We start from the raw sequence: 26,018 nt of genomic DNA, 5'->3' as shown, positions 1-26,018 counted from the left end.
AAAAAAGAAAAACGCTTTAAATATGATAGTCTGCTCACTCGGGAGCTAGCATCCCTTCTGAATGCTTTTGAAAGACCTCTGTGCGTAATGCTGAATATATAAAGTCCTCCTTTTAGAAGGTACAACTCCTGTAGAGTATTTCTTATTTAATTGCATTCCAGGGTCCTGAACTTCTGTTTCCTACAGTTTATGACTTTAGCTTGCAGCAAACCCTTTCCCTGGCTTCCACTTAACAGACCCCTAACCTCCTCCAGCCTCTCAGCACCCACAGAGCAACAGGATCCAGCACGGGGGGCTGGGTGACATGGAAAAGATTCATCCAGCTCCTTCCAGCTGCAGGCAGAGGTCACAACGAAGAGAAGTAGCTCATGATGTCTGGCAAACATGCACAGGTGACAGAATCTGGGGAACTCAGATGAGAACAGTGTGGAATACAGCTCCTCTGAGGTCCCTCAGGAGGGTGCTCAAAGCACAGAAGGCTCAAATGTCCCCCCAGCAGCGCAGGACCGGCACAGTCTCCATCAGCCACACCCACCCATTTTCCTCTGGTGTTCCATTGCAGGGCAGTTTCTCTCTCTGTTTACAACTTTTAAGTTTATGGCATTTAACAAAACACTTTACATTTGTCAATGATAAATTAATTCCAAAGCTTAGAATTCACTCTTGTAAGCATTCCCTAAATTTGGGGATTTAAAATAGTAAAGGGTTCTTCTTTTATGTTATATAGCATCTTACTAATTTCCCAAAACCTAAAAAGTGATGGCTTCCCTCTTGAGATCCCAAAGGTATACTGTCTGTCGCTCTCCCTCTCTTTCTCTCTGTCAGCGCCCCCATCTTCCACCTTCAGCAGAAGTGGGACTGGGAAAGTATACAACTACAACTTCACTAGTACCTGCAAGATCAGGGCCCATTCACCCTTGAGAGAGAGAAAGATGGGGGCCTAAGTGGGGGTATGGAAACACCAAGGCCAGGACTTCCGGGATGTATTGCTTGTAGAGCGAGGTGTGTAGACAACGAGCTAATGCAACCTGTGTGTTGGGCAGTAGTCCTGATCGGGAAGAGGAGGCAAATGAGCCTCATGTCTCTAATTTGCACGGTCTGCAAAGCACTTTGTCTTCTGTAAAATGGGTGAAAGAAAGTCAATACAACAGAAATGAGTTCCCCAGCATCCCAGCCCACACTCCAATCAGTGCACAGAACATCAGAGCTCCTCAGAGTTTAACCATGCGCCTTTGAAATCTCTTCTTCAATAAGAATGGTTCATGAGCTAAATCTGTTCTGCAGCAGCTGTCTCAGGGATGTTCCCAGGAGGGATTCATAAATGAAAAACCTTAGTTTGAAGGATTAAGGATTCATCCTCCCCGCTGCTTGTAAGCTGAATTCTCCAAACACACTTTGTGGTTCTGTTTCATATAATAACCTTCCTCTCCTCTCCTCTCCCTCCTCTCCTCTCCTCTCCTCTCCCTCTCCCCTCTCCTCTCCTCTCTCTCCTCTCCTCTCCTCTCCTCTCCTCTCCTCTCCTCCTCCTCCACCCACTCCACTCCCTCCTCTCTTCTCTTCACCCACCTCACCTCACCTCACCTGTCAGATAGGCCTGGCCTTTAGACCAGTGGTTCTCAACCTACCTAATGCTGCAACCCTTTAATACACGGTCCCTCATTTTGTAGTGACCCCAACCATAAAATTATTTTCATTGCTACTTCATAGCTGTAATTTTGGTACTGTTATGAATCATAATGTAAATATTTGATATGCAGGATATATAATATGTGGCCCCCAAAGGGATCACAACCCACAGGTTGAGAACCATTGCTTTAGACAAATTATCGAGCACCAGAGGCCTTCAGGAGATCCTGATAAAAAGCAGAAGAGAGGGCAACAGAGAGTTCCTGTTTAGAAGTAGCCTGAACCACTGAGCTCCACAGTCAAAGCATGAGTGAGGCCATCTCTTCCAGTGTCCACACAGTCCTGGTGAGTACCTTACCAGTTCACAGCGGAAAGGACATATAGGTTCATATTCACTCAGAGTGTAGGCAAAGTGCACTGGGGCCTCCTGGAGAACCCAGCCCCATACACTCAGGGTGGACAGAACTACCCCACTGGTACTGTTTTAACAAACACTTTATGAGGCCTCTTCTGGGGAACAGCCACTTTTAATGCACGTTAACAAAAAATGGACAAGGGCTGAGGGCACAGATAGCTCAGAGCCAAAGTGTTTGTTCAGGATGCATAAGGATATAGGCCCAAGTCCAAGCAATGAAAATAAAGAAAAAAAATCTCGAAGATAAAAACAAGACCATGAAAATTCCTGCTCTGGGAAATTGCAGTTTCTGCTAAATTCACCCAGTGTTACAAAATCTACAGTGTTAATCTAAAAAAATAGAAAAACCAGTCATGAAAAAATTAGGAAAAAGTTAGAATTTTGTGAAATCATCCCATTTTCAAGATAATTAAATTCACATATACAAACATACACAGATACATACATAGATACATACAAACAGACAGGCATCGTGCAAGGCAAATAAAAGTATATCTGTAGTCCAGTATAAATTTGATCTAGAACCCAACATCTTCAAGTCTCTGACCTACAGGGTCTTGCTTTGTTCTGTCTTTAATTTATTCTTAAGAGACCGCCTTCCTCAGAGGCCTCCACATGGCAAATTACCAATGACTTTTGCAACAGGTCCTATCTGTCAGAGTGAACTGCAGTCTGTCAGACTCCACTAATTACCTATTTATAATGGTTTTAAGAACAGTGGGGTGTGTGTGTGTGTGTGTGTGTGTGTGTGTGTGTGTGTGTGTGTGCGCGCGCGTGTGCGCACATGTGTCTGTGTCTGATGCTGGGGAATCTGATCCAGGGCCTCCTATCACCCAAGCAAGCCCCTTGGCACACTAAGCTACACCCCATCTGACTATTTTTTAATGAAATTTATTGTTTCAATGGGACAGATAGATCAACAAAGGTGTTTTGAAAACGAAATTCTTGAGACTTTACTACTCATTGTACTCTGAAACTCCCCAAGGGCAGAACGGCCTGTTGTCTGTCACATGCATCTCAAGGACAGAACAGTCTGCTGTCCTCACGTGCATCTGAAGTTTCCTGGAAGCACCAGCCTCTTCAGACACTGACTGCAAACTTACCTCCATGGTATGAGTTTTTCCTGATGAAGTCTGCCCGTATGCAAAAATTGTCCCATTGTAACCCTCGAGGACATCTGCAAGCATAAGACAGATGAACATTAATTCACTATGTTGATCCTACACTGGCATTGGTTGGATGAGGTAAAGTTACAGTTTCCAAATGGCCCGTCTCTGTCTTCTTACACAAATGACATGTGCCAACTGCAAGTGCCTTTTCAGTACGACTGTGAAATAGGAACAGAAATGAGCGTCGTCTGTCTCACGAATAAGAAAGGGACTCTCGTTTCTACAGACTGCATGACTGAAGCGGAGAGAGCCTTTTCAGCTGCTTGAAGCTTGTACCTAGGAGTTAGTCTGAGATCCTTGGGGAGGAAAAGCCAGCAGGCTTGCGGTTTCTGGAGATTAGAATAGAATGTCATGCCTGAAGGTTTGGTCTCAGTCGGCTAAATCTGGATCCTTCGGGTCATTTCCCATGAAGACCTCTCCAGAGTCCCATCACCACAGACTAGAGCTAGGGGAGCAAAAGGTACCACACTGCACACTGAGGAGCTCTGCGGCTATCTAACCGCCCTGGAAACCAGCAGGCCTGACTTAAATGTGATGCCTCTGGTTGTTTTCACTGCCTTGCTAGCAGGACGGCCTGGGCCCTTCAGCATCAGGAATTTCTCTTCGTTATACAATAAGCACGATGTGAAAACCACAAGCCAGGCAGGCTGGCTTCCATTTCATACAGGGAGGAGGGGAGGCCTGCATGTGGGGGCTGCTTTGTGTTGTGGAGCTGAAGATCGTTAGTGGGAATTCTTTCAGAGCAGCAGAGGTGATTAAAATGTCTTCCCTTCTGTCTTTCCCTCCTGTCTACAACCATCACAGAAAGGGAAACAATAGTTAATATCCTTGACCCACCACTCTGCACCAAGGGAGGAATTCTTAACGTGGCTGATGATGAGGCAAGGAGAAGTACAGAGGGTGCTACTTGGGGCCATGTGAGAAAGTGTGCCAGCCAGTTCCCTCCACTTATCCAGATTGGGATCCCCCTCTCCTCCCTGCATCTTTTTATGATGACTTTGGTGATGGTGGTGATGATGGTGATGGTGGTGGTGATGGTGGTTTGTTTTGCTTGCTAGGTTTTCAAAAGAAAAAAAAAAAAAACCCAACATATTTTACTAATCCAAGATTGCTAGAGTATGACTTGGGATCGGAGAAGAAAGGAATTTCAGTGAACTGAAGAAAAAAGTAACACACATACACACACACACACACACACACACACACACACACACACACACACACACACAAACCTACCAGTCCTTCCGTATGAGTTAGTATCAAGTTGGGGGTGAGGAATGCTTACATATATCTGTCTTCTAGAAATGGTTTTTGAAAGTGGTTTCCCTAGTAACAGCACAAAGAAGGGGAAAAGCTGAAGAAGTCAGTGTTAGGGTTAGAGGTTTCAGCTTGAGTTTCCATGAAAATGTTAACTCTCAGAGAAAAGATTCCTCTGGGGCTGGACATAGTGCCAGCCGGTTTGCCTCCACTCTACCATGAACATGATGAACGTGTGCTTCGAGAGGGACCCAGAGAAAGAGGTTCTATCCTTCCGTTGTGATTTTAAAATTCAAAACTCATTACACAAGCAACTTCAAGCGATTGGAATGGCAAGCACTGTCACAACAGAAAGTGTTTTGTTCATTAGGAATTAACATCTCCTCAGTCTGAAGGGCTTCCCTTACTTTACACTCCTGGGTGTGTAGGGCTTTAGATTTACCAACCTCCATCCAGCTTCTGACCTAGCTCCTGTTTTCTGAACTGTGGCAACCTGCCACGCCCTAAAGGAGACTGACTTCAGAGCCTAAACCGAGCCCACACACCTCCCTCTGCCATCTTCCTCTTCCTCTGGCATCTCCATGAAGCCTCAGGGCTACTTTCATCAAGCACAGGACACAGTGTCACCAACTAGGTAGATCATTGTCCCTGTTCTCCTGTGTTTACGAACTGGGTCACAGCATCCAGTCTCAGACCGACTGGTAGTGTTTCTTTAGAGGGCACGAGTTCTGCATTCAGTCCTCAGCACCCCACAATCAGGGAGTGATGTCAGACACCTGTAATCCCAGACCTGATGACAACAAAAGGACCGTAACTTCAAGGTAACCCCTAGCTCTGTGACAGCCTAGGGCTAGCTTGAGCTAAATGAGAACCCATTTAGGATAACCTGAGCTAAATGAGAACCCCATTTTTAAAAAAGGAACACGCCTAAGTGATATTGGCGCCTGTTGGGCTGAGGTACTGAGAGGTTTGTGGGAGTATACTCAGAGAAAATCTCTTCTCTTCATTATGTCAACACTAAGCACAGTTTCCTTCTTAGTTTTCTTTTAATACAGAACATATAGAACCCACTAAAGCACATTCTGGTTGGTCTTTAAAGTACCCAGAAACATCTTACAAGTAATACATTTTAGAGAAAGCTCAGATCAAACTTGAATGCAGCTGATGTGACCCTCTATCGACTCACGTTTGAACTAAAAGATAATTTTAAAAGATAAGGTCCTGTAAACCTAGGGTTGTCTATTTTCTTAGATTTGAGAGGGTGTGCTTGTTTATTCCATGTGTGTTTTATAGTTAGTGGAAAGTGCTGGCAAGAGAAAGCCATGGGTGAATAGTGCGGTTCAAGGGCTGAAAGAGGAGCCAGCACTGTCTCCTGAGAGAAGATTCGAGCACTGGCTGGTGGCCCTGTGCAGAGAGCCACATACTCCTCCTGTACCAGGCCACAGCTCTCACCCTAAGGTCTACAGACTTCCATCGTAGTAAACGGCCAACAGTTCCTGGGCCTGGGAACCACATTTGTGTTAGTGTCTGTGTGGCAGAATGACTATGCTGGCCATGCCCGTTCAGACAGAAGCTTCCTTTGTGATGGTGTCTGGAATGACATGAGCTCAACTAACACCACAGAGCCCCACACCTCTCAGGCCAGTGTCAGTCCACTCCCAGAAGCTTCTACTGCAGGTGACAAGTGGCAAGAAGAGGAGAGAGGACAGAGGACACTGGCCAGCTCCAGCTAGAGTTCAGAAGCTCAAGCACGCATCCTAGGTTCTGCTTACAGCTGAGCCCAGGTTTGTCAGAAGCAGAAGTGAGTGCTTGGTTAAGTAGTACCTGGGGACAGTTCATCACACCTACACGTCAGTATTCCTAAGAGGCTGCTCAGCCTACTAAACCTCCCCAGGTGAGATGGGGTTGCATCAGGGGCACTAAATTTCTGACAACAGCTAAAGGCTACTCTGTTGGGATCCTAAGGTTTGTCAGCAAACCCAGCAACTCAAGCTGCCCGTGACTGTGGAATGGAGACCCAGACTCCATGCACCAAGGGCAGCAAAAAGACCCTTTCATCACAGTAAGTGGCAGGCAGTTCTTGGACTTGAAAAACACGTTTGCTTTTGTGTCTGCCAAGCAGAGTGACTTTCCACGCTCTGACCACGCAAAAGCCATTGCGCTTCAGAATGGAAGCTCACCCACAACTGACCAGCACAAGGCTCTGGGGCCACAGTGGCTGTCCTTTCTCTTCTACTCTCCTCACATAGTCGTTCCTATCCCCAGCACTTTGAGCTGCTGGTTAATAGTCCATATGGCCTGACTGAAAACAAAAGGAAAGGCAAGATAACTCAGAGCACAGTCAGTTGGCAAAATAGGTCTCAAGGCTCAGACCCACTCATTCTTCTAGATTTGGCCAAAGTGCTTTACTCTCTGAGCATCAAATTCCACTTTAATCTGGTAGGGAAAGTAGTGTTCGCACCTCATAAACGGAAGCTTTAAGATACAGCATCTAAGGTACCTAAGGGCAGACATACAGAGCACACGGAATAATGAGAAAGCCCTGAGTGTATCTTCCTACGCGTAAAGCTTCTCAGATTGACCATACCGCCGCTAGGATAGAGCCCAGCATGTCCACCAGAGGATCTGGACTGCCACTGTATACTCAAAGCCTTACACCACTCCCTCTGGACTACCCAAGCAAGCCATATTGCTTGTAACCTCAGGCTCTCGCAGCTCCTGATGCTCCTACAGTCCCACTATTAACTATAGTCCTTGGGCCCAACCTTTCTAAGAAGTTTTCCTCAGTTCTCCACTCCCTACCCCCAACCACCAAATTGGCATAGAGGGGCACTCACTCCTCTGTATGGTCCTGGTATTGTACATATGCCCATCTTCGCCTACACAGCACCTAAAAGTATGATAACAGTATATGTATAGGCCTCTTCTATATGTTTTGGTGACTCCAGCCCCGGGTGGTACTTATCGGGTAGTAAGCACTTAATATTACCTATATAAATAAATAACTGTAGCTTAAAGAAATCAAGAAAAATAAAAATACCTTTTCTAAGCTTCAGGCAGTCTACATTCATTTCTAAGCACTTGGAAGGCAAAGAAGGCCCAGAGTGGCTTCTGCTGACTAGGATACAGTTACCAGGACCTCAGCACTAATATCTGGTAACCATGGAGTTTAATGCCTAGGCATACACAGGAGCCACATTTGTCATGGTTATAGTCACAAACCTTACAACCTCTTCCCACAGAAATGGAGAAATCGTCATGCTCTTTCAGCCAACATTTTGAAAAACACAACAAAGGTGGGAGTGACGGAAATGCCAGGATTCTAAAATTATAAAGCAGGTTCTGTAAGGGTCTAACTAGACTAGGAGATACAGCTCATCAGCCTATGACAGCACCGTGAATCAGAAGACCATGCTGACCTTCAGAATCATTTGATTCACATCTCAGTCCCTATACCCTGTCCCAATCCTAACTTGGGCAGGGCTCTATGACAAGATGAGCCAGTGGTGCTCCACTGTGTACTCCAAGAAGGCCTTGCTTATATATGTGTGGATTGCCTTAATGATGCAGAAAGGAAAGCCATTTCTCTCCCAGGAGCCTTGGAGATTACTTTTAAAAGTTTAGTCAGGTATCTGTCAAGCCAGGAAGATAGAAAGGGCTGATGGAAAAGAAGAGGTGAAGATGTCTTTGGAGCAGGAGTGGGTAGAAGGAAACATATAACATGAAGGGGAGAGGATGCAGGGATCTTAGGGTTTAAACAGGGATGGAGATAGGAAATGAAGAGAGAGGAGATGGACAGGGTGAGCTAACCCAAACTAAGGATGTGTAAAGAACCTCAGTAGAAACCTACTAAATTTGGAAACTCATTTAAAAATGCACACACACTCACATACCCACACAGAGAGGTTGAACACAGTTACCCCGCATGAGTAAACAATGATCCCCCAGAAGACAGTCTCAGTTATTAAATGAAATCTCAGTACCAAGTACGGGAGAGTTCACTGCAAGTTATTGGTGAGGGAGAGTCCAAAGTCCCTGACACAATACAGGTTACCACTGCTCTTGCTTATGCAGCACAACTGGATGACAAGACGTTCTTGCTGAAGACACCAACACATTGGCTGTACCACAGAGAAATTAGCTGGAAGCTTCCTCCCTCCTGATGAAGCTATCTGGATAACCAACTAGTCTTGGCTTGGATTTGAGGCCTACTTCGCAGAAAGGAATTTAAGCCTGATACTGTGAACCTTTGACCTTAGCTCAGGAGCTCACCAGCCCTAGAGAGGAACATATTATTATTGTTTGCTAACCAGTCCGGCCATCAAACTGCCTTGTCAATATTTATGCCGATACCCAATGATTGTGCGGCCCTCGATCTTCGCTTCTCTCTGCAGCAGTCAACAGCTAAAGGAGAGACTCAGCTGATCGAAGTACTGAGAAAAGTCTCTCTGTGAGTAACTGCTCAGCCCTCGATAGCCTATCTAGCTCCCACATTCCCCAAGGCTCAGAACACAACTCAGAGAGGCAGAAAGAGCTGGGGAAGGAGGAGTTGCTGTGAAATGCTGTCTCTGGGACATGGCATGGCTATTCCAACCATCAACTCACTGGAGCTATGCGATGAGTCCGTATTTCAACAGACGCCACTAATTAAACTCAGGGTCCAAAAAGGGGGGAGGGGCCGAGAGGTAGTGAGGGAGACATGTTGGAGGTACATGGGGTGGGAGGAATTGAGGGTTTCTCGGGAGAGGGAGAGTGGAAGGCACAAATAATCAAGGTGTATTGTTTCTTGTATGAAAAGAACAAATGAGTCTATTTCTTTAAATGTTTGACAAATGTTCCATTAGGTCTTTGTCGTCCTAACGATTTCTTTTCAAGGGAGAATAAGGTATTCTTCATTGCTACCAAATTAGTGCATTCACATTATAGCCACCTCGCCCTAGAAATGTCTGCTTATCATACGCTGAGCTCTGTTCTTCAAATGATTTCCTTTGTAGGTCACCATTTATTTGGGGTAGCAGGTTACCTAGAGTTGGAGCATATATTCAGAGACTGCTTTTTCTCAGTTTATTTCTAGCTGGACACATTTTAAAAAATGCAAAAATGCCCACGTTAACGGGATGAGAATGTCTATTTCTGACACCTCATACTAAGAAAATACCCGAACACTGAAAGGGGCCACACGCTAGTGAATGAAAAAGCAAAGGCGATTTCTATTGTTTGTTAATCACTGTTGTTCTTTAAATGGACTGCATCCATTTCTAATTACATCGGCACAGAGGTAGCTGGATGTATTTAAATGGCCTTCATGCTTAGCACAGCATGTGGTAAATACTATTTGCTTCCGATAATGAAATTGGGGAGAGAGAAAAGGATGGAAATTCTGGCGCGTGTGATTAATCTTACTTAAATTAAAAAAACAAAAAAAACAAAAAAAAACCAAAACCCAACCCTATTCACAAGCTCCGCTACGGGGGAAGAGCAGGCCTGAATAGGAGGTCTAGGAAGACATACTTTAAAAACAGAAAAGACTCAGAGAGAGGCAAAGGAGGCAAAAGACAAAAACTACCACCACCACCGCCACCCCTGTTGGCCAGAACTGCTCATTCAAAACAGCTAAAACCTAGGCATATTTTTTTTTGTCAGTTTTTACAATAATTCAAATTATAGGGTCATTATTAATTGATGTCTGTAATAAAGACTGTGAATCAGCATACACCTTTAGCCGAAACATTACTGGACGCGAGCCTCCCACCAGGTGTCCAGGGTCAGAATTAATTCAAATAGGGCTGAATTTTGAATTTCAAATAGTTAGCTTCGGCTCCTGAGAACAGCAGATCGAAAACTGCAAGGTCTTTCTGTCTTTTAAACCCACGGCTGCCCATATGGGTCTAGGCGCCGAGACCTTTGAGCACGTAACTGCATGGCATTCCCATCTGAAGGCGAGGATTTGATGAAGAAAAGCAGGCAAGCGAGAGATGCTCCTCGGCCCTGACCAGACGGCAGGCCCTGCCATAGCCTGCTCCGACCTGCCCCTGCTTTGAAAGGGCGAGAGACGGCAATGTGCAGATTGCTTTTTGACACAAATCCTCCAGGGCCAAGGCCAGTCCCAGTGAAAAGAACTGATCTCTGTGACACTCAGGCAAGCTTGGAGCTTCCTGTTTGGAGGAACACATGTCCGGATGTGGTAGGATGCTGGAAGCAGGTTAGATGAAAGTGAGATTAAGGAATGCTACAGAGCACAGATGGCTGCACAGCTACCTCAGAGGGGGGACGTCACGACACTAGACTATCCCTTGGTGGCAAGAGCGACCTTTCACCTGTAAGACTACATTCTCAGAGTTATTAGTAAAAGAAACCAGCCAAACATGTACAGCTACATAAAGCATGGAACAATGCGTTTCCTCCTCAAAAAACCGGAGGTGCGCTCTACCTGTAGTTTCCTGAGACCATGACAGAGATCCTGTGACCTTACCTTGCTTTTTCAGCTCTTAGGTAGCAGACTAACCTTACCAGAAGTGGCAAAGGTAACAGAGAACTAACACGGAGGTTGGGGGACGTGACTGAAGTCGGTAGTCACAGCTAGTCAGGGCCAGAGCCAAGACAGCAATCTAGTGTTTCCAATTAACAGGTCTCTGCTTACAGTGGAGGCACACTGATTGCCGGGCTGCAAATGTCACTTAATGTTTCCATTAGTGGAATCCCAGGAGGAAGTAAAGCAGCACTCACCTTTGACAATCTGCTTCGCACAGGCATTGTAGACCTGCTCCTGGGTTGTGTTGGGCGGCAGCACTCGGTCAAAAACATACGGCTTCCCTTGCTGAAAGCAGACGAAAGAAAGGAGTGGAGAAAACACGTTAGGGGTTTGGGCCTTAAAAGCACCAATATTAGTAGTTAAGCCATAGGTACCTAAATGGCCACCCCAGTCTTCAGGCCAGGCCTTTCCCTCGCTATGAAACCCTCACAGCATGAGCCACAAACACCGCATGCCTGGGTGCTGGACGCCAAGGGACCAGAAAGCACAGACCTCTAAATTATATCCACTTTTCTGGATAAAAAGGTAGACAAGTCCTTCGAATACATTTATTGAGAATTTACTCTGGACTAGTTGCAGATTTGTGAATAGCCCCATCAAATGGAGTGGATAACTAACAGGCAAGAATGTTGACACAGGGAAAACAAACGGTGCCCGGGTATGGAGTAAGGTGACAGACGACAGAGCTGACCGCGAGCAAGGGAGGCTTGACCAGAGAAGGCTTGATCATGACTCAGTTCATGATCGTGAGAAGTTCAGAAAGACGGACATCGGGGAAGAGCATTCTGGGCACAGGGTGAGCAGCCGCCAAAGGGTCTGGTGTATTCAGGAAACAAGAGGGTACCATAAGCTCGGGGCTAGCAAGAAAATCTGAAGCCAGTTCGTATACACAGGGCACTGCTGGCCACATAAGTAGCCAAATGACACCTGCCTGTGCTGTGTTACTGGAGAGACGACATGGTCACATTTCAGAAGCCATTCTCAGGAGATACACGGCACTGCTACTGCTCCCTGTCATACAGAAGCAATGTCTAAACTGGATTGAAGCATCCAAAACACAGGAGCTCTCTACGCAGCGAACAAGAAATGTGAGGGAGAATGGTTGCCTGGGAGTTTGGCTGGCCACTACATACGTAAAATTCAGAGAAGCTGGATTTGACACGGGTCCATACTGCAGTTTTCTCTGCCAGCAGTGCCCAGGCAAATCAGCACAGCCTGTCACAGCCTGGCCCACAAATCGGAGAGAGAAGAGAGAGGAGGGCTAAAACCACACCTCCAACCAGTCAGGGACAGACTGACTCCTCAAAGAGACAGCTGCCTGTCAGAGCTTCAAGAGCTACAAGAGAAGATGTGCTACATCCCTATACAACCTTCCTACAAGGAAACAAGGCCATCAGGTAGGCTGAATCACCACTCACTTATCACCACGGCTCCAGGCAAAAAGGAGGTGAAATGCCACCACCTGCCTATGTTTGACCTTTAGTCTCTGAAACCAAAATTGACCTAGCTAGGTAAACAAGTTACGTCTAATTTTACCTCAGAAAAATGGAGAATTTTCAGAAAACATAAAAAAGAGGTACGGGGGGACAAGGTGAGCTTCATTCACAGATGCAGACCGACAGCCATTCTGAAAGGAATGGTGGAAATTGATCACCTTCTTCATCTCAGTCACAGTTTTGTGCCTCTTTTGTACTTTGGTCAATAAACCAGGTATTTATTTAGCTGAGTAACAAAAAACTATTCCTCACCAAAATACTCAACTAACTGTCTTAGTAGCCTTATCCATTTTCACATTCAACCATATCAGGGGCTGAAGAGACTCAGTCGTTAAAAGTGAGTATTGCCCTTACAGGGTGCCCAAGTTAAGTTCCCAGAATCCATGTCTGGTGCTTACAATGGTCTGAAACTCCAGCTTCACTCCAAGACAGTCCTCTGGCCTCTTTAGGCACCAGTATGCATGTATACATAGCCACACACACGTACACAAACACATAATCACAATTTAAAATTATTTTTAAAAACTTTTTTAAAAATTCAGCCAATACCAGGAGAGTAAAAAAGTGAAATCAGACATTTACAGAGGGCTGAGGGTATATCTGAGTGGCAGAGCTCTTGACTGGAACACATGAGGTGCTGAGGTCTGTCTCATTCACTAAAAACATGGGAGAATAAACATTTACAGAATTTGCCTAAGTCATCCACTGAACCCTCTAGAAACTTAAAACAAATTTACTATTTCCCCAAACTTAGAGGGAACGCCAGTGTAGACTGTGTTGTCCACAGCAGGATCCTGCTTTCAGGATTTTAAAGAAAACATATTTAATGCAGCGGGGAAAATGACCTGTTGAGTGATGGTGTACAGTACAGTCGGGATGCCCTAAGTTTGCCTTCCAGTTTAAATGCCTGCTGGAAGGCAGTGTATTTTCCTTTAAGAGAGGTGGGAAAGAAGAATTCATTATTCCCCTTTAAAAATACTATTAATTATCAGTTGACAAACAGCATGACACTTTTAAATGACCTAAAGTTAAATCCCCCAAGGCAACTGCCTGCAAGATTTTATGGCTGGGTTGAAGCTGAGAAAGATGAAACTGAAATTCATTAGTTACAGGACCCGTCTTGTCAGAACTAGCACAGTAGTTAGAAATGTACACGTTTCAATGTCCTTCGTGCGCTCAGTTCTCACACAGGCTTTTGTTTTTAAAAGAACCTTAAAGTATTAAAAGAGAGAGAGGTTAGAACGTTGTTGAATATTTCCAGAGAACTGACTTATACCAATTATATATACACTTGCCTCATCCTCTCCTCTCTTTTTCCCAATGCGTGTGCGCGCACGCACACACACACACAAACACATACACACACACATTTTACTACTAAGAATATCTTACAAAATTCTGATCAAAACAGGAGCAGAGACCCTTTCCCAGAATGCCCAAGGACACAAGAGTCTAATGTTTCTAGTGCTGCAATGGCTGAGGATTCTGTAGGCAGACAACGAACCCAACTGTTTGCAGCCAGAGGACAAAATTCAAGAAACACTGCTGTGTAGGCGCTGGACAATGGCACTGGGCCTGCATGGGGCCTCTACCCACAGCCTCTGAAGACTCATTTCCCTCCAGGTGTCCTCTCGGCTCATGGCCTCTCCACCCTCTCTGACGACACACGCCAGAGTCCTGTGCCAGCATCTCTTTCAGGCAGAAATAGTCGAGAACTGGCCTAGACCCAAGCCTCTCTGCTGTGTGCTCGGCTTTTAGAAAATTTAGACGACTATTTCAGCCTTCGTCTAACACTGAAGTTCAGGAGTCCCACTTCGCTAGCCACAAGAAATCCACCTTGTCCTCCATATCCACGTATTCCAGCAGTCACCCAGATATTCACACTGAGCACCTAAGGCCCAGTGTGCACCCGAGATCCCATCTGGGATATAGCCCCAATAGTTATCAACTCACAGTATCTATACCACACAGCTCTCTCCATCAGTCTCTTACACAAAACAGCCAAAGTAATCTATCTCTATCACTGGCCAGGGAGAGAATTTCAAAAATAAGATGACGTCACTTCCCCACTCGATCTCTCTTGTGACTCCTGTCCCACGCGCACTGACTCTTTGCTCAGGGCTCCCTGCACGCTCCCCTCGTTTGCAGTACGGCCCAGTGGGACCTCCTACCCTCTTCACTCCCTTCTCAACGCCTCTGTTCTCAGCCTCCCTTCCCCTCACAGTTCTCTGAGCTCAAACCTGCACTTGGCCACCCTTTATGAGCTGCTGATGTCTTAATTTGCCTTTATGTTGTTGTAATAAAACATTTTGATGTAAAGCAACTTGGGGGGCAGCTATCCCATCTTATAAGTTAGAGCTCGTCATTAAGGGGAGCTATGGCAGGAGCTCAAGCAGGACAGGAACTGACGCAGAGGACGAGAACGGACACTGCTCGCTGGCTTGCTCCCTGTACTGGTTTAGCCTCCTTTCTCCAGGACTCCCTGCCCAGGGGTAGCACTGTCCATGGTAGCTGGGCCCTCCTACAGCTATCCTCATCCAGAGAATGCTCCCAAAGACATGCTCACAGCCAATCTGATGCAAGCATATTCTCAGTTGACGTTCCCTCGTCTCAGGTGACTCCAGGCTTGAGGCAAATGACACATTCTTCATATCTCATATTCTCCATCCTTCAGGGCTTTCATGATTCTAATTAAAGTAACCCCACCTCACACTGACATAACTGTTACCTAAAGATTTGGTTTGCTTCGTGACAAGGAATATAGCACCCATTTCCAACCAGCCAAACGGTCCAGTGCAATGAAAGTATCTCTCCCACTGGAACAGAAGCTGCAGGTCCTAAGCAGGTAGGCAACCCACTGAGCCTCAGGCAAGGGAACTGGATGGCATACTCCGCACTCATTCCCAATAATGAAGCTTGCCGCCATTGTCACGGAGCCTCTATGCACTGCAGTGCAACTGCACGGGAGCAGAATACTAAAATTAATGACCTACCCGGATCACATACAAAAAAATAATAGCAGATGGTCCTTACACTTCTCTAGTTAAAATTAAAAACAAAAATCATGCCACCAGAATTCCTCTCAAGTTGTTGAGAGCACAATGTCTGCGAACCATATGGCCTGTCTATTAATACATTGACCTGTTACCCAAGAACCGTTCCCCGCCAGCAAGCAACTCAAATGCAAACAAAGGGGAAATGTTCAGAGGATTAGTACCAAGAATAAAGCACAGAAAATTAATTGTTCTTATAAAGACATTGTTAAGAAATCCAAGAACAAGCTTGAAGACTGAACGAGAGTTGTGACCAAAGTTGGCCATAATTCGAATGTTTTTGCCCCTGTCTTCATTACGAGGGACGGAAAGGCTACCATTTCCACTAGAGTTGCTGGTTGCTGAGAGCAATCAGTAGTCACGGGTGCCTGGGTGACTCATTCCCTGAAGTGCAGGAAGAGATTACAAGAGAGAATGAATTCTTTCAACCTCAACTGACCTGCTCCATGCTGACTGTTGGAGCCAATGGATCCCACCCATTTATGCGCCAGCTCACTCCTCGTGAGGACTTTATGAGATAGTACCATCCGTGTGCCACAAAGTAGAAAGCTCATTTTCAGCACCTTGCTTTGTAGAAATATCTTTGAGACTTTGATTTTCCAGTGTTCTTCCTTTACATGATGCTATCTTCCCAAGAGATTTACATTTTCTTTTGAAAAGCAGGAGAAGCCAAACCATGTGTTCTGAGATTAATAGGGAAGACTGAATTAACTTGGTCAGTGTTGTAGCAAAAGACAAAGGGCAATTCAATGCTAGATATGGCATGGCACTAACCTGGAGCAGGAGGAAAGGACTTGAGATCTGGGAAGAAGTCAGAAATGGCAAGAAAGCAGGTGGGCATGTTTATGACAAATACTCTTACCAACAGAGAAAAGACAGACAGACAGACAGACAGATGGAAAGACAGCACTCGATCAGAGGCAAAGAAAAAGACACATGTAGGCTTCATATGAGATGGTGAGAAAAATATTTAAAAAAAAAAAAAAAAAGAATTCTGGAACTGTCCAGCACCCAAAGGCATCACAAGAAGTAATATTGGGAGACAAAGCTAGGTAGACAGCAATGCATGCCTGGAGTCTAGACTCTGGGCTGCTACCTAGAACACTAAAATCCCTGCTTTGAATCACCCGCACTCTAAATCAGGAGACGAAGGGCGTGAGTCTCTGGTCCTTTCTTTAAATGTGTCCTTGTTCCATTCCCAGTCAGTTCTAAGTTACTTCTGAGTACACACGACTAATTAGGCCAATGGACCGAGCTAGTGCTGCAGGAGCTGCAGTCCAGCTGAACGTGAACGGGAGCCATTCGATCCACTTACGCTGACAGTGCGCATCTCCATGAGCCTGCACTCCGCTCAGCCAGCAACATCCTTTGAAAGAAGTGTGCAGTATCAAGTGTAGGCCCACCTCCCTAGAACATGAAGCCTGGCACTATTTCCAGAATAAGACAGACAAGGCCTAAGGTTGTTCTGCCTCCCCTTGGCTAGTGTCCACCCTGCAGAGCACTTCCTTCTGGTGGGAGACAAACGGAAGGGTGTGTGTATTTGTTTCTGAAAGCTGTATGGGTTTGCTCTTAATTGAAAGATTAAAGATACCTACAATCGGGACATCAGTAAAGCTTATTAGTCTGCACAGGAGATGTTAAACTACGGTGGGTTTTCATCTGAAAGAATGTTTCTAAGACATTAGCTAGAAAAGCCCAAGTCCTTGAGGTAGTCCTGATGCTCACGTTTTAGCAACATGAATATAGTCACCAGAAGTTGTTTGTTAAAATATAATTGGGGTTGGGGATTTAGCTCAGTGGTAGAGCGCTTGCCTATGGCTTAAACCCTGGGTTCGGGTCCTCAGTTCGGGAAAAAAAAAAAAAAAAAACAGAGCTGAGAAAATATAACTGACACACAATAAACTTCACCCCTTTGTGCAGTTCAGCACAGAGAACATTCAAATCCTACACCACCATCTAAGTCCAGAGCCCTAAGTTCCTATCGCCCTCAGAAGAACCCCTCACTGGATTAGCAGTCAGTCCCCACAACAGTCTCCCTTGTTCCAGGCAACCACCAGCTCTCCCTCCAGACTCCAGAGAACCACCTGCCTTCAGTATCTCACATGAAAGGGATCGTGATGATCTTCTGAGCAGCTTTCCTCTCCTAGGATGTTTCCGGTTCCCTCCACAATGTATCATGGCTTCATTTCAAGACCAAACAATATTCCACTGATTGGATGTATAGTATTTTATGTACCATTCATTAATGGATGGGACCCTTGTGTTGATTTCACTTTGGGGCTATTATGAATATTCACACCCAAGGTTTTATGTGAACGTATGTTCCCTTTGGGAATGTGGACCTGCTGGGCCGTATTATAACTCTAAGTTTAACGTTGAAGAACGGGCCGATTACTTTCCAAAGTGACTGGGCCGTTTACTATTCCCAGCAGCTGTGTCTGCAGGTTCCAGGGTTGCTATATCCTTGCCAACACTTTCTGTTGTCTGTCTCCTGTACTATAGTTCTCCTGCAAAGTCAACAGAAGCCACGATTCAGGCTTCCTATGAGGATCAAATACAACCGTGCGAACAAAGGATCTACCACAGGGCCTCATGCTGTAGAAGATGCTCAAGGTGGGAGCAGTGTTGTTCTCTATTGCAAGGTTTAAGGCCTGATGATCAACTTCTACCAAAAACTTAAATCGCAGCAAACTCCCCAAGCCATGAGCCTTCAAGGGAGAGATAGAAAAAAGTGAAACTTTCATAACACCTGCTCAGAACTTGACACCCTGTTGCCCTCATGATACCCAATGTGAAATCATATCTTGGCTCCCGCAAGCGCACAGGCCTGTGACTCCAGAGCTCAACTCCTGAGAATGAGGAGGAGGCACAGACACATAACAGAAGCTTTTTTCCCAGAACAAATGTCTACATTTCAGAATAATTAGTGGCATCTTCAGTCACAAAGCCCATGCGGGAAAGATAGGAACTGAGTCTGACTCGGGTGCTCATAGACGTAATCACTTTACTACGACAGCTTTGGGGCCTTCAAGAAACGTGAGTGAAATACCCACTGCCGATGTGAAGCAGGGTTCTAGGAGCCTGACACCTCCCGTCTTTACAGACCGGCCTGACCACTGCCACTCCTGCATCCCTTGGTCTGTTGGCTGTGCTGGAATCCTCCTAGCACTCAAAACAGGCCAGAAGGGCTGTCTAGGCCTCCGACCCAGTAGTCCTCAGCCAATGGCAGACGAATCCTGGGGGTCAGTACTTTAGCTGTTTGGGCCAGGATTGGTGTGAAGGGGTCACTGGGTAGGTATTGCAATTGGCCCCTAGAGCAACTCCATGGCAGCAACTCCAAGGCAACACCGGGGCTTCCTTTGCCCCTGCCTCATTTCCCTCTTCAGGGTTTCTCGGGTTCACCTCTCAAAGTCATCTGCACTTCATTCTAGTCTCAAACTCTGCTTCTAGAGAACCCCAAATCAGGTCAAACCCCAGACGCCTTGCTCCTTTTTGCCTTTTACTTTATACTTGCACCGGGTGCCATGGGGATTCACACGGGTAAAATCCCTGCCAAGCAAGCGGCCATTACCCAACGCGCACAGGCAAGGCGAAGTGTGGAGGGGAGGAGTAGAAACTCAAATCATTGTTAAAACCCATTGAGCTCATCGATGGCTGCAGTGCCGGCAGTTCAAGAGGCTGGAGCGAGATCACCTGACCCCAAGATCCAGGGCCAGCCTCGGAACACTGCAAGACCCTGTATCAAGAAGAAAAAAAAAAAAAAAATCAACCAGTTTTGCCCAGGGCCCTGGGGGGAAGTGACTTTTCCTTCATACAGGTGCTAGTCACCTGCCAAGCTGGAGGGTAGACACGTAGGGCCACACGTGCCCAGAAGATCACTAAGCCCTAATCGTACAAAGGCGTCCTACTAGCTGCTGAGGACCCAGGACTAACGTGGTACTTTGGCACCAAGGAGGCTAGACGTGGATGTTAGGACCTCATTATATGGTGTAGGGGTAGGAGATATGAGCTCCATCTCTCCTTTGAGTCATTCTCCCACTCCTAGATTTTAACAGTCCTGAGGACTCCCTGTCCTCCTCTACTCATTTATCTCTCTTTACTGTTCATTTACTCTTGTTTGTCTGGAAGTTGCCAGAAAGTTCCCAAGGCGAGGGGAGGAGGACTCTGCACATTAGGGCAAACTCCCCGTACCTAGCAATGACCAGCAGCCAGCTCATGCCCATCCTTGTCAGGCTGCCTAACAAGGGGACTATAACCCCAGGCTGTCTTCTCCATCCCAGCTGCAAACTCTCACTTCCCAGCTTGCAAAGGGATGGCGCTCTGAATGGGGCTAGAAACACTAAGCCACAGAGCACCCATTCCCTGCCCCTCCCCACCCTGGCTCTCTGCCCTTAGGAAGGAGGCTGGTGCCCACGCTGGCTGAAGCCAAGGCTACTCCCAGGAGAGTCAATAATGAAGCAGACGTCCACAAAGCAGTGCCCAGCTCCCAGCGGAGTTGCCAAGGCAATGCCAACCACTTCACAGACCGTAAAGGAACAAAAGCAGCACACAAGAATGAATCTTGTAAGCCTTCTTCCTGCAGGAAACCAGGCTGCAATTCTCTCCCTCCTGCAAATCTCCCTGCTGCGTGGACACACAGGCACTGTCAAGATCGCAGACAGCTATGAAAAAATATTCTAGAAGGCATAGTGCCAGAGCGATAATAAAGAAATTCGGAATTATCGCCCGGCTAACAGGAGAATTGGAAACAGGAGGATGACTTCTTTTAAGGAGAATAATGAGAACTGTTTCAAAAACATGGTGATTTTTCGCTTCAATCAAAGCTGAATGCAGTCCTTCCCCACCTGCCAGGATGCAGAAGAGAAAAGAAGAGGTCAGGACGGCTGGTCCTTCCCCTGAAGCTCGTTCCTCTCATTCTAGTGAGCCAAGACGCTCACCGGTATTTTCCGTTTTCCCTGAAAATGATGAATCTCTGTAGCTCTAAGACACTATAATAATAACGGGAGGTGGGAGTCTCTAATGTTCTCACGAGTGGCTTGGGCCTCAGGCATGTGCAACTCCAGAGAAGGTGAGCTTTAGGCTTCAAGAATCACTGTTCACCGAGTATATATACTCAGGGAAGGGAATAAAAGTCCTCAGTAGATCACCAGATTACCAAGTCAAGTCTGAGAAAAAAATAAAATTTTCCTCAGAGGGGAGGTAAAAATTTTTTTTTTCACTACAAACAAAATGGAGAAATTATTTTTGCCAGATAATAGGAAATGTCTACTTTCCTTCGAGGGCATGGTGGCCTAGAAGCAACTGCCAGGAACAGCAACACATACTCAGTGGAACCTCACTGCGGCCTGCGTCGGCACACACCCACACCCACCAAAGCCACATGGCTGCACATGTGATGCTGATGTGAGAGCTTGGGCCTGACCAGCTCAGCAAGCCACACTGCAGGGAGCCAGAGAGAAGCAGCCTCCTTTAACTCACTTCCTCACTGATGGGAAACAGCTCGCATAGTAATAATTACCCAGCACGCTGGATGACAGCTTTACTGTCATGGTATGTTCGCGTGCGTCGTTTCTGGTTGTTTCTGGAGCTATGGGGCAGAAAGGCTAGCCTCCCTTTCTGTGAAAAGGAAACAGCTTCCAAGAATGAGCACCAGAATTCTGGTCCCACACCAAGCCTCCCACCCAGAGGAGGCATTTTGTCACTGTTCCTCTGGGAACTCAACTATGGATTTCCTATGAATTTCACGCATTTGACCAAATATGTCACTTTATACAACTTAACCATACTTTCTAGGCCTCCTACTCCATAGAAAATGAGAGGTGGATCCCTCTGGCTCTGACATGCTGTAATAAAAGGACATGTCAAGTTCAGAACCTGACATGACACAACTCAGAATAGCTTGCTCTTCCCTGTTAAGATAACTTCACAAATTACAGAAAGACGATGAAGATGACACTAAACTAAAACCAGAAGAAATTGGCTCGGGCAGCTCTGTCTTTATGGCTAAGGGCACACACAGAAACAGACAGACAGACAGACAGACATGCGGGCATGTACATGCACACACACATAGACACACACACACACAGAGGGGGGAGTATCGTGGATGCTTGGAAGGGAAAGCTGATGGATACAAACTGTGTGCAGGCCTTCTGTAGCTGGTCACATTTAGGATGGAAGGACTGAATGTGGGCAGCATGAAGCTTAGACATTCTGGTCCAGTGAGATGGCGTCCTGGAGATGGCATCCAGTAAGATGCAGACAGGTAGGACAGTTGGAGCTCAGTGCAGTGGTGCAACGTCGAATCAACAAATGCCCCTCTCCCTGCAGAAATCTCTATTAACAAAAATGAGTGTCCCTGAATGCAACCACAATTTTCTAGACAAAACCACCTGAGTCCTATCAAGTGTAGGAAGATCATCAGTCATTTAAATTATTTCACTTTTTTACTCGATGACAAAAACACGTCATTTTTCAATGCTTAAAGTACTAGAAAGGCTAGGTGGCCACACATAAGAGAAGGCAAAATTCAAGTCCGCCCAATACGCTCTGCGTCACCTGCCTCATCATTTCTGATCCTGGACTAAACTCCTTGAACCACTAGCGGATTAGACAACAATGTATCATCAAGATCAGCATTCCACCAGGAGCAGCCAGTCACCTATCAGATCCATTAGTTAAGGGAACTAGGAAAAGCCAGCCGTTTGCTTCTGAGCCCCAGGCAGCGTGTTGAAACTGCCGTCTCCCTGGATGCTGGAAACTGCATGGACAGCTCACACTTTCTTCTGACCTCCCTAGCTCAGTCACTTGTTCTCCCTCTTGCCAATCCAAGTTCCATCAGGTTATCATGCTCTCCCTCACTCTGCACCATTTCGTCCTGTCTGCCCTAGAAGAGCTTTAAAGTCTATCTGCAGTTCCAGCCGTGCCTCTCAAGAGAAGACCCAAAAGCCCACCTCTAACTCAGGGCTCCAGACCCCTGTTATTGTCAAACACACTTGGATGCTCCAACTGCCTTAAACAACACAACATGCAGTTGGCGTCTGTAACCTCAAGTTCTGTATTTACCCAACCAACCAACCAGGTTCAAAATATTTCTTAATCACCTCTGTACTGCCACTGTTCCTTGCCGTTATTATCTGTACGGTGTGGCATAGAAACAACTTACACAATGTTTACATCTTATTATGTTACAATGTTATTATTATACCAGTAATCTAGAGAGATCTGAAGTTGACGTGAGCTGCTACTTGCAAACACTACGTGATTTTTATACACAGCACTCGTGGATCCTGGAAGGTCCTTGAAGCCAGTCCTGCATGGATGCTGACGAGATAAAGGCTGAAGAGAGAACTCAGCTCACCTCTCCTTCTCCTCTGCCGCCTCCTCTTTCTAGCCCTAGTCACCTGCGCTGACAAGCCCAGGGCCATCTTCCCCACAGGAGAGTGGTCCTTCCTCTGGTCATCTAGTCTCCCTTCCTGTCAGTGCATCTCTGCATCCTTTTCCAAACGCATCTTCCTTGGCCAAGGTGCTCAACAACTTACTAAGATGTTTACCGTGTGCCACCCCACTGCCCACTGAGATGCTTCTCACTATTTGCCAGGAGGGTCCCTGCCCACCAAACATCTGGCGGTGAGCTTGCAACCCCCCTACTGCCACCCCACCGCTTGCATCATCCCCCCTAATTTGAACGCCATCTAATGGCTTGACCTTGTCTGTCAAAAATTCTGCCCATCTTTTAAGACTCATGCCAAATGTTCTCTTTTCCAACATAAGGATAAAGTCCCTTTTTGTCCCTCCCTCTTCCTCTTCTTAGAAACCAGTGGGATACATACTGTTCAGCTGTGTGACCTCCAGAATTGCTGCCACATGTTCACCTAACAAGTACCCTCCCTGTCCTTTGAGCATTCACAGCAGTCTTCCTCCAGGGGGTCTCTAATCATAGTCTACTCCAGACAGCAGGCATCTGGAAGCACCGTGTCATGGAAAGAAAGGGAGTCTGGGTTACAGCGCAAGGTAAGACAGGGTTGACACATTTTATCGAGTGTGCTAGTCCCTCTACTGTATACATTTCTAAGTAACCACACTTTCGTGTAATTGCTACTCTGAATCTTACAGGGAACAAAGTTAGATTCAGAAAAGCCCATGGCTTGCCCAGGATCACAAGTCTACATCCCATGCTTCATATGTTGGTTTGAGAACATGTAAACAAGGGACAATCTGAAGAAACCCTTGGGCGGCACTCACTTGTAAGTGACTTAAAAACACTAATCCCAGAGGTAAGTGGTATATTATTTGTCTCCCATTAGCTTTGCTCCAGACAGCACTTTGGATGTGTGGGTTGTGATGGCAGCTGTTGCCTAGGTTACTTTCCAGAAACTCAAAGACCACTTTTAGGAAATCACGGATTTTTCATTTAGGCCGACACAGGGAACTGGTGGATAAATGAGACAGAAGTAATGACACCAAGACAAAGGAATGGAGATACTGCCAAGGTTTAGGGCCACCGTGACCTGTTCACTGAGCAAACCAACTGCTCCCTTTCCCAATGCCCCACTTCATACCATCACAGCAGCATGTAGAGCCCAAGCACCAGCCTTTCCTAAACTGAGGCCCTGTCATTCCTTTTGCCTAAGGATGAAAGGAGCCTGAAACTTAGCTAGACCAGGATGCTTTTTTCCAGATGGTACTCTGTCACCTTACTTTACTAGCATTCCACGGAAATCCTTTTTGCCTTATTCCAACGACTTGTTTAAAACTACTCGGGCCCCTGTCTTAGCAATAAGTAAAACAGTTTGATCCAGTAATAAACTTTTCAAAGGCCTATAAAATCACTGTAGAAGTTGCAAGGCATGTTACAAACACCACTACTTTCAGAGAAGTTTAGTTAAGAATTTGTTTCCTGGGGCTAGAGTGATGGCTCAGTGGTTAAGAGCACTGGCTGCTCTTCCGGAGGACCAGGGTTCAATTCCCACCACCCACATGGCAGCTCCCAACTGTCTGTAACTCCACGATCTGACACCCTCACACAGACATACACACAGGCAAAACACCAATGCACATAAAATAAAAATAAATTGGGAAATAAAAAGAATTTGTTTCTTACCTCACTCATCTCTGAGTGGATCCTTGCTATGTTTAAATATTTATTACAGATGTTAAAATAATATAGTCATTTCAAAATGTTACTCCAAATACTGCCAACATAAAGGCTATGGGCCAAAGCAGGCTTCCATCTTGAACAACTATAGCAAAGCTCTGAGGTGAGTATTAAACACCCATCTTAAGACACAGAAATCAGAGGTCAGAAATAATATTTAACTTTGGCACAGTAGAGCAAGGAGTAGAGGCAAGAAAGTCTGACTTCTGAGCCCACAATTTTCCAAAGTTCTAGACTTCTGAGCACACAGATCCAGTCCACTGCATTTCAACTCAGCACTAACTAACTGTGGAGGATGAGACAGCAGAGCCAAGGCCTGAAGCCAGGCTTACCAGACTGGGAAGTCAAGGGCTGAATGCCCCAGGCCCAGCAAGCAAAAAAGGAGCCTCACTTAAACATTTGACCTGCTGAAAAGTGGGTCACTCCATCCAGAGACAGCAAGGCAAAGGAGGTAGGAGGCTCAGAGAGCCGTGCTGGGAAGCCCCTCGGTACATTCTTCTGTGATAACCTTTTAAGCAAAGGAATAGCCCGTTCTGGTTTCTATTTGCCACTCTGTAGAGGTCTGATGCTTGGGAATATAAACTATAAAATAAAATAACCGTTAAGACCAATCAGACAGTAGGAGTCTGGAGAGAGCTAAGGCAGCTTGGCAAACAGAGTGGAAAGGGGTGGGGTTGGGAGGAAGGCAACAAGGCAAATTGGGACAATAAAGAACCATGTCCCAAGCTCTTGCAAAAACTAGGAATCTAATGCATTGGTCGCCATGTTGAGCCACAAGTCAGACATTATGCTGTCCATCTTAATCTCAAACACTCTTCAGAGATTGTCTCTCTTCTTTCCGCCTTCGAGTTCAGGTGGGTTGGCTAGAAACATGGGAGAGAGAGAGAACCCAGGAATACCACAAGTTGACAAGGTACATCCCCCACAGCAATGAAACTCATGTCGTCACCTGTGACGTGACAGGGACGGCAGGTCAACTCCTCAACAGAGTGAATGGGTAGGTAGCAGTCCATAGCAAGTGCCCATGTTCCTTCAGCCACAGTGTACAAAACGTGAAGACCTCTCTGTAGGGAGAGTGGCCTTCAGTAGCTAGACTAGCCCGACCTGGCCAAATCACTCTCTGCACCACTCTGCATTCCAGACCTTAACTCAGCTCCACTTGTTTGGCAAGTTTTCCTAAGCACGAGGATTTTTATTATTTAACATGTAGGTGTCACGCTCCCTAGTTAGGCAGCTGCTAGATTCTAGGACACCAGTAGTGAGGACAGTTCCCAAGTACAGCATTCAGGGTCTGATGAGAAAGGCAAAGAAGC

At 46.1% G+C, this 26,018-nt stretch overlaps 1 protein-coding gene across 1 annotated transcript in view; it reads right to left on the bottom strand.

Moving 5' to 3' along the window:
- The window catches only part of Kif5c (kinesin family member 5C), a 149,573-nt gene that overhangs the window by 90,084 nt on the left and 33,471 nt on the right, over positions 1-26,018 (bottom strand). The window contains exons 2-3 of the mRNA XM_032903267.1: positions 11,194-11,284; positions 3,145-3,218 (exon numbers count right to left, since the gene is read on the bottom strand). Coding sequence (XP_032759158.1) covers positions 3,145-3,218; positions 11,194-11,284 — 165 coding nt within the window. The remainder of the gene's footprint in view (positions 1-3,144; positions 3,219-11,193; positions 11,285-26,018) is intronic.

Source organism: Rattus rattus, chromosome 5 (genome assembly GCF_011064425.1).
Source record: "Rattus rattus isolate New Zealand chromosome 5, Rrattus_CSIRO_v1, whole genome shotgun sequence".
NCBI lineage: Eukaryota > Metazoa > Chordata > Mammalia > Rodentia > Muridae > Rattus > Rattus rattus.
This window is presented reverse-complemented; position numbering and strand designations above follow the sequence as displayed.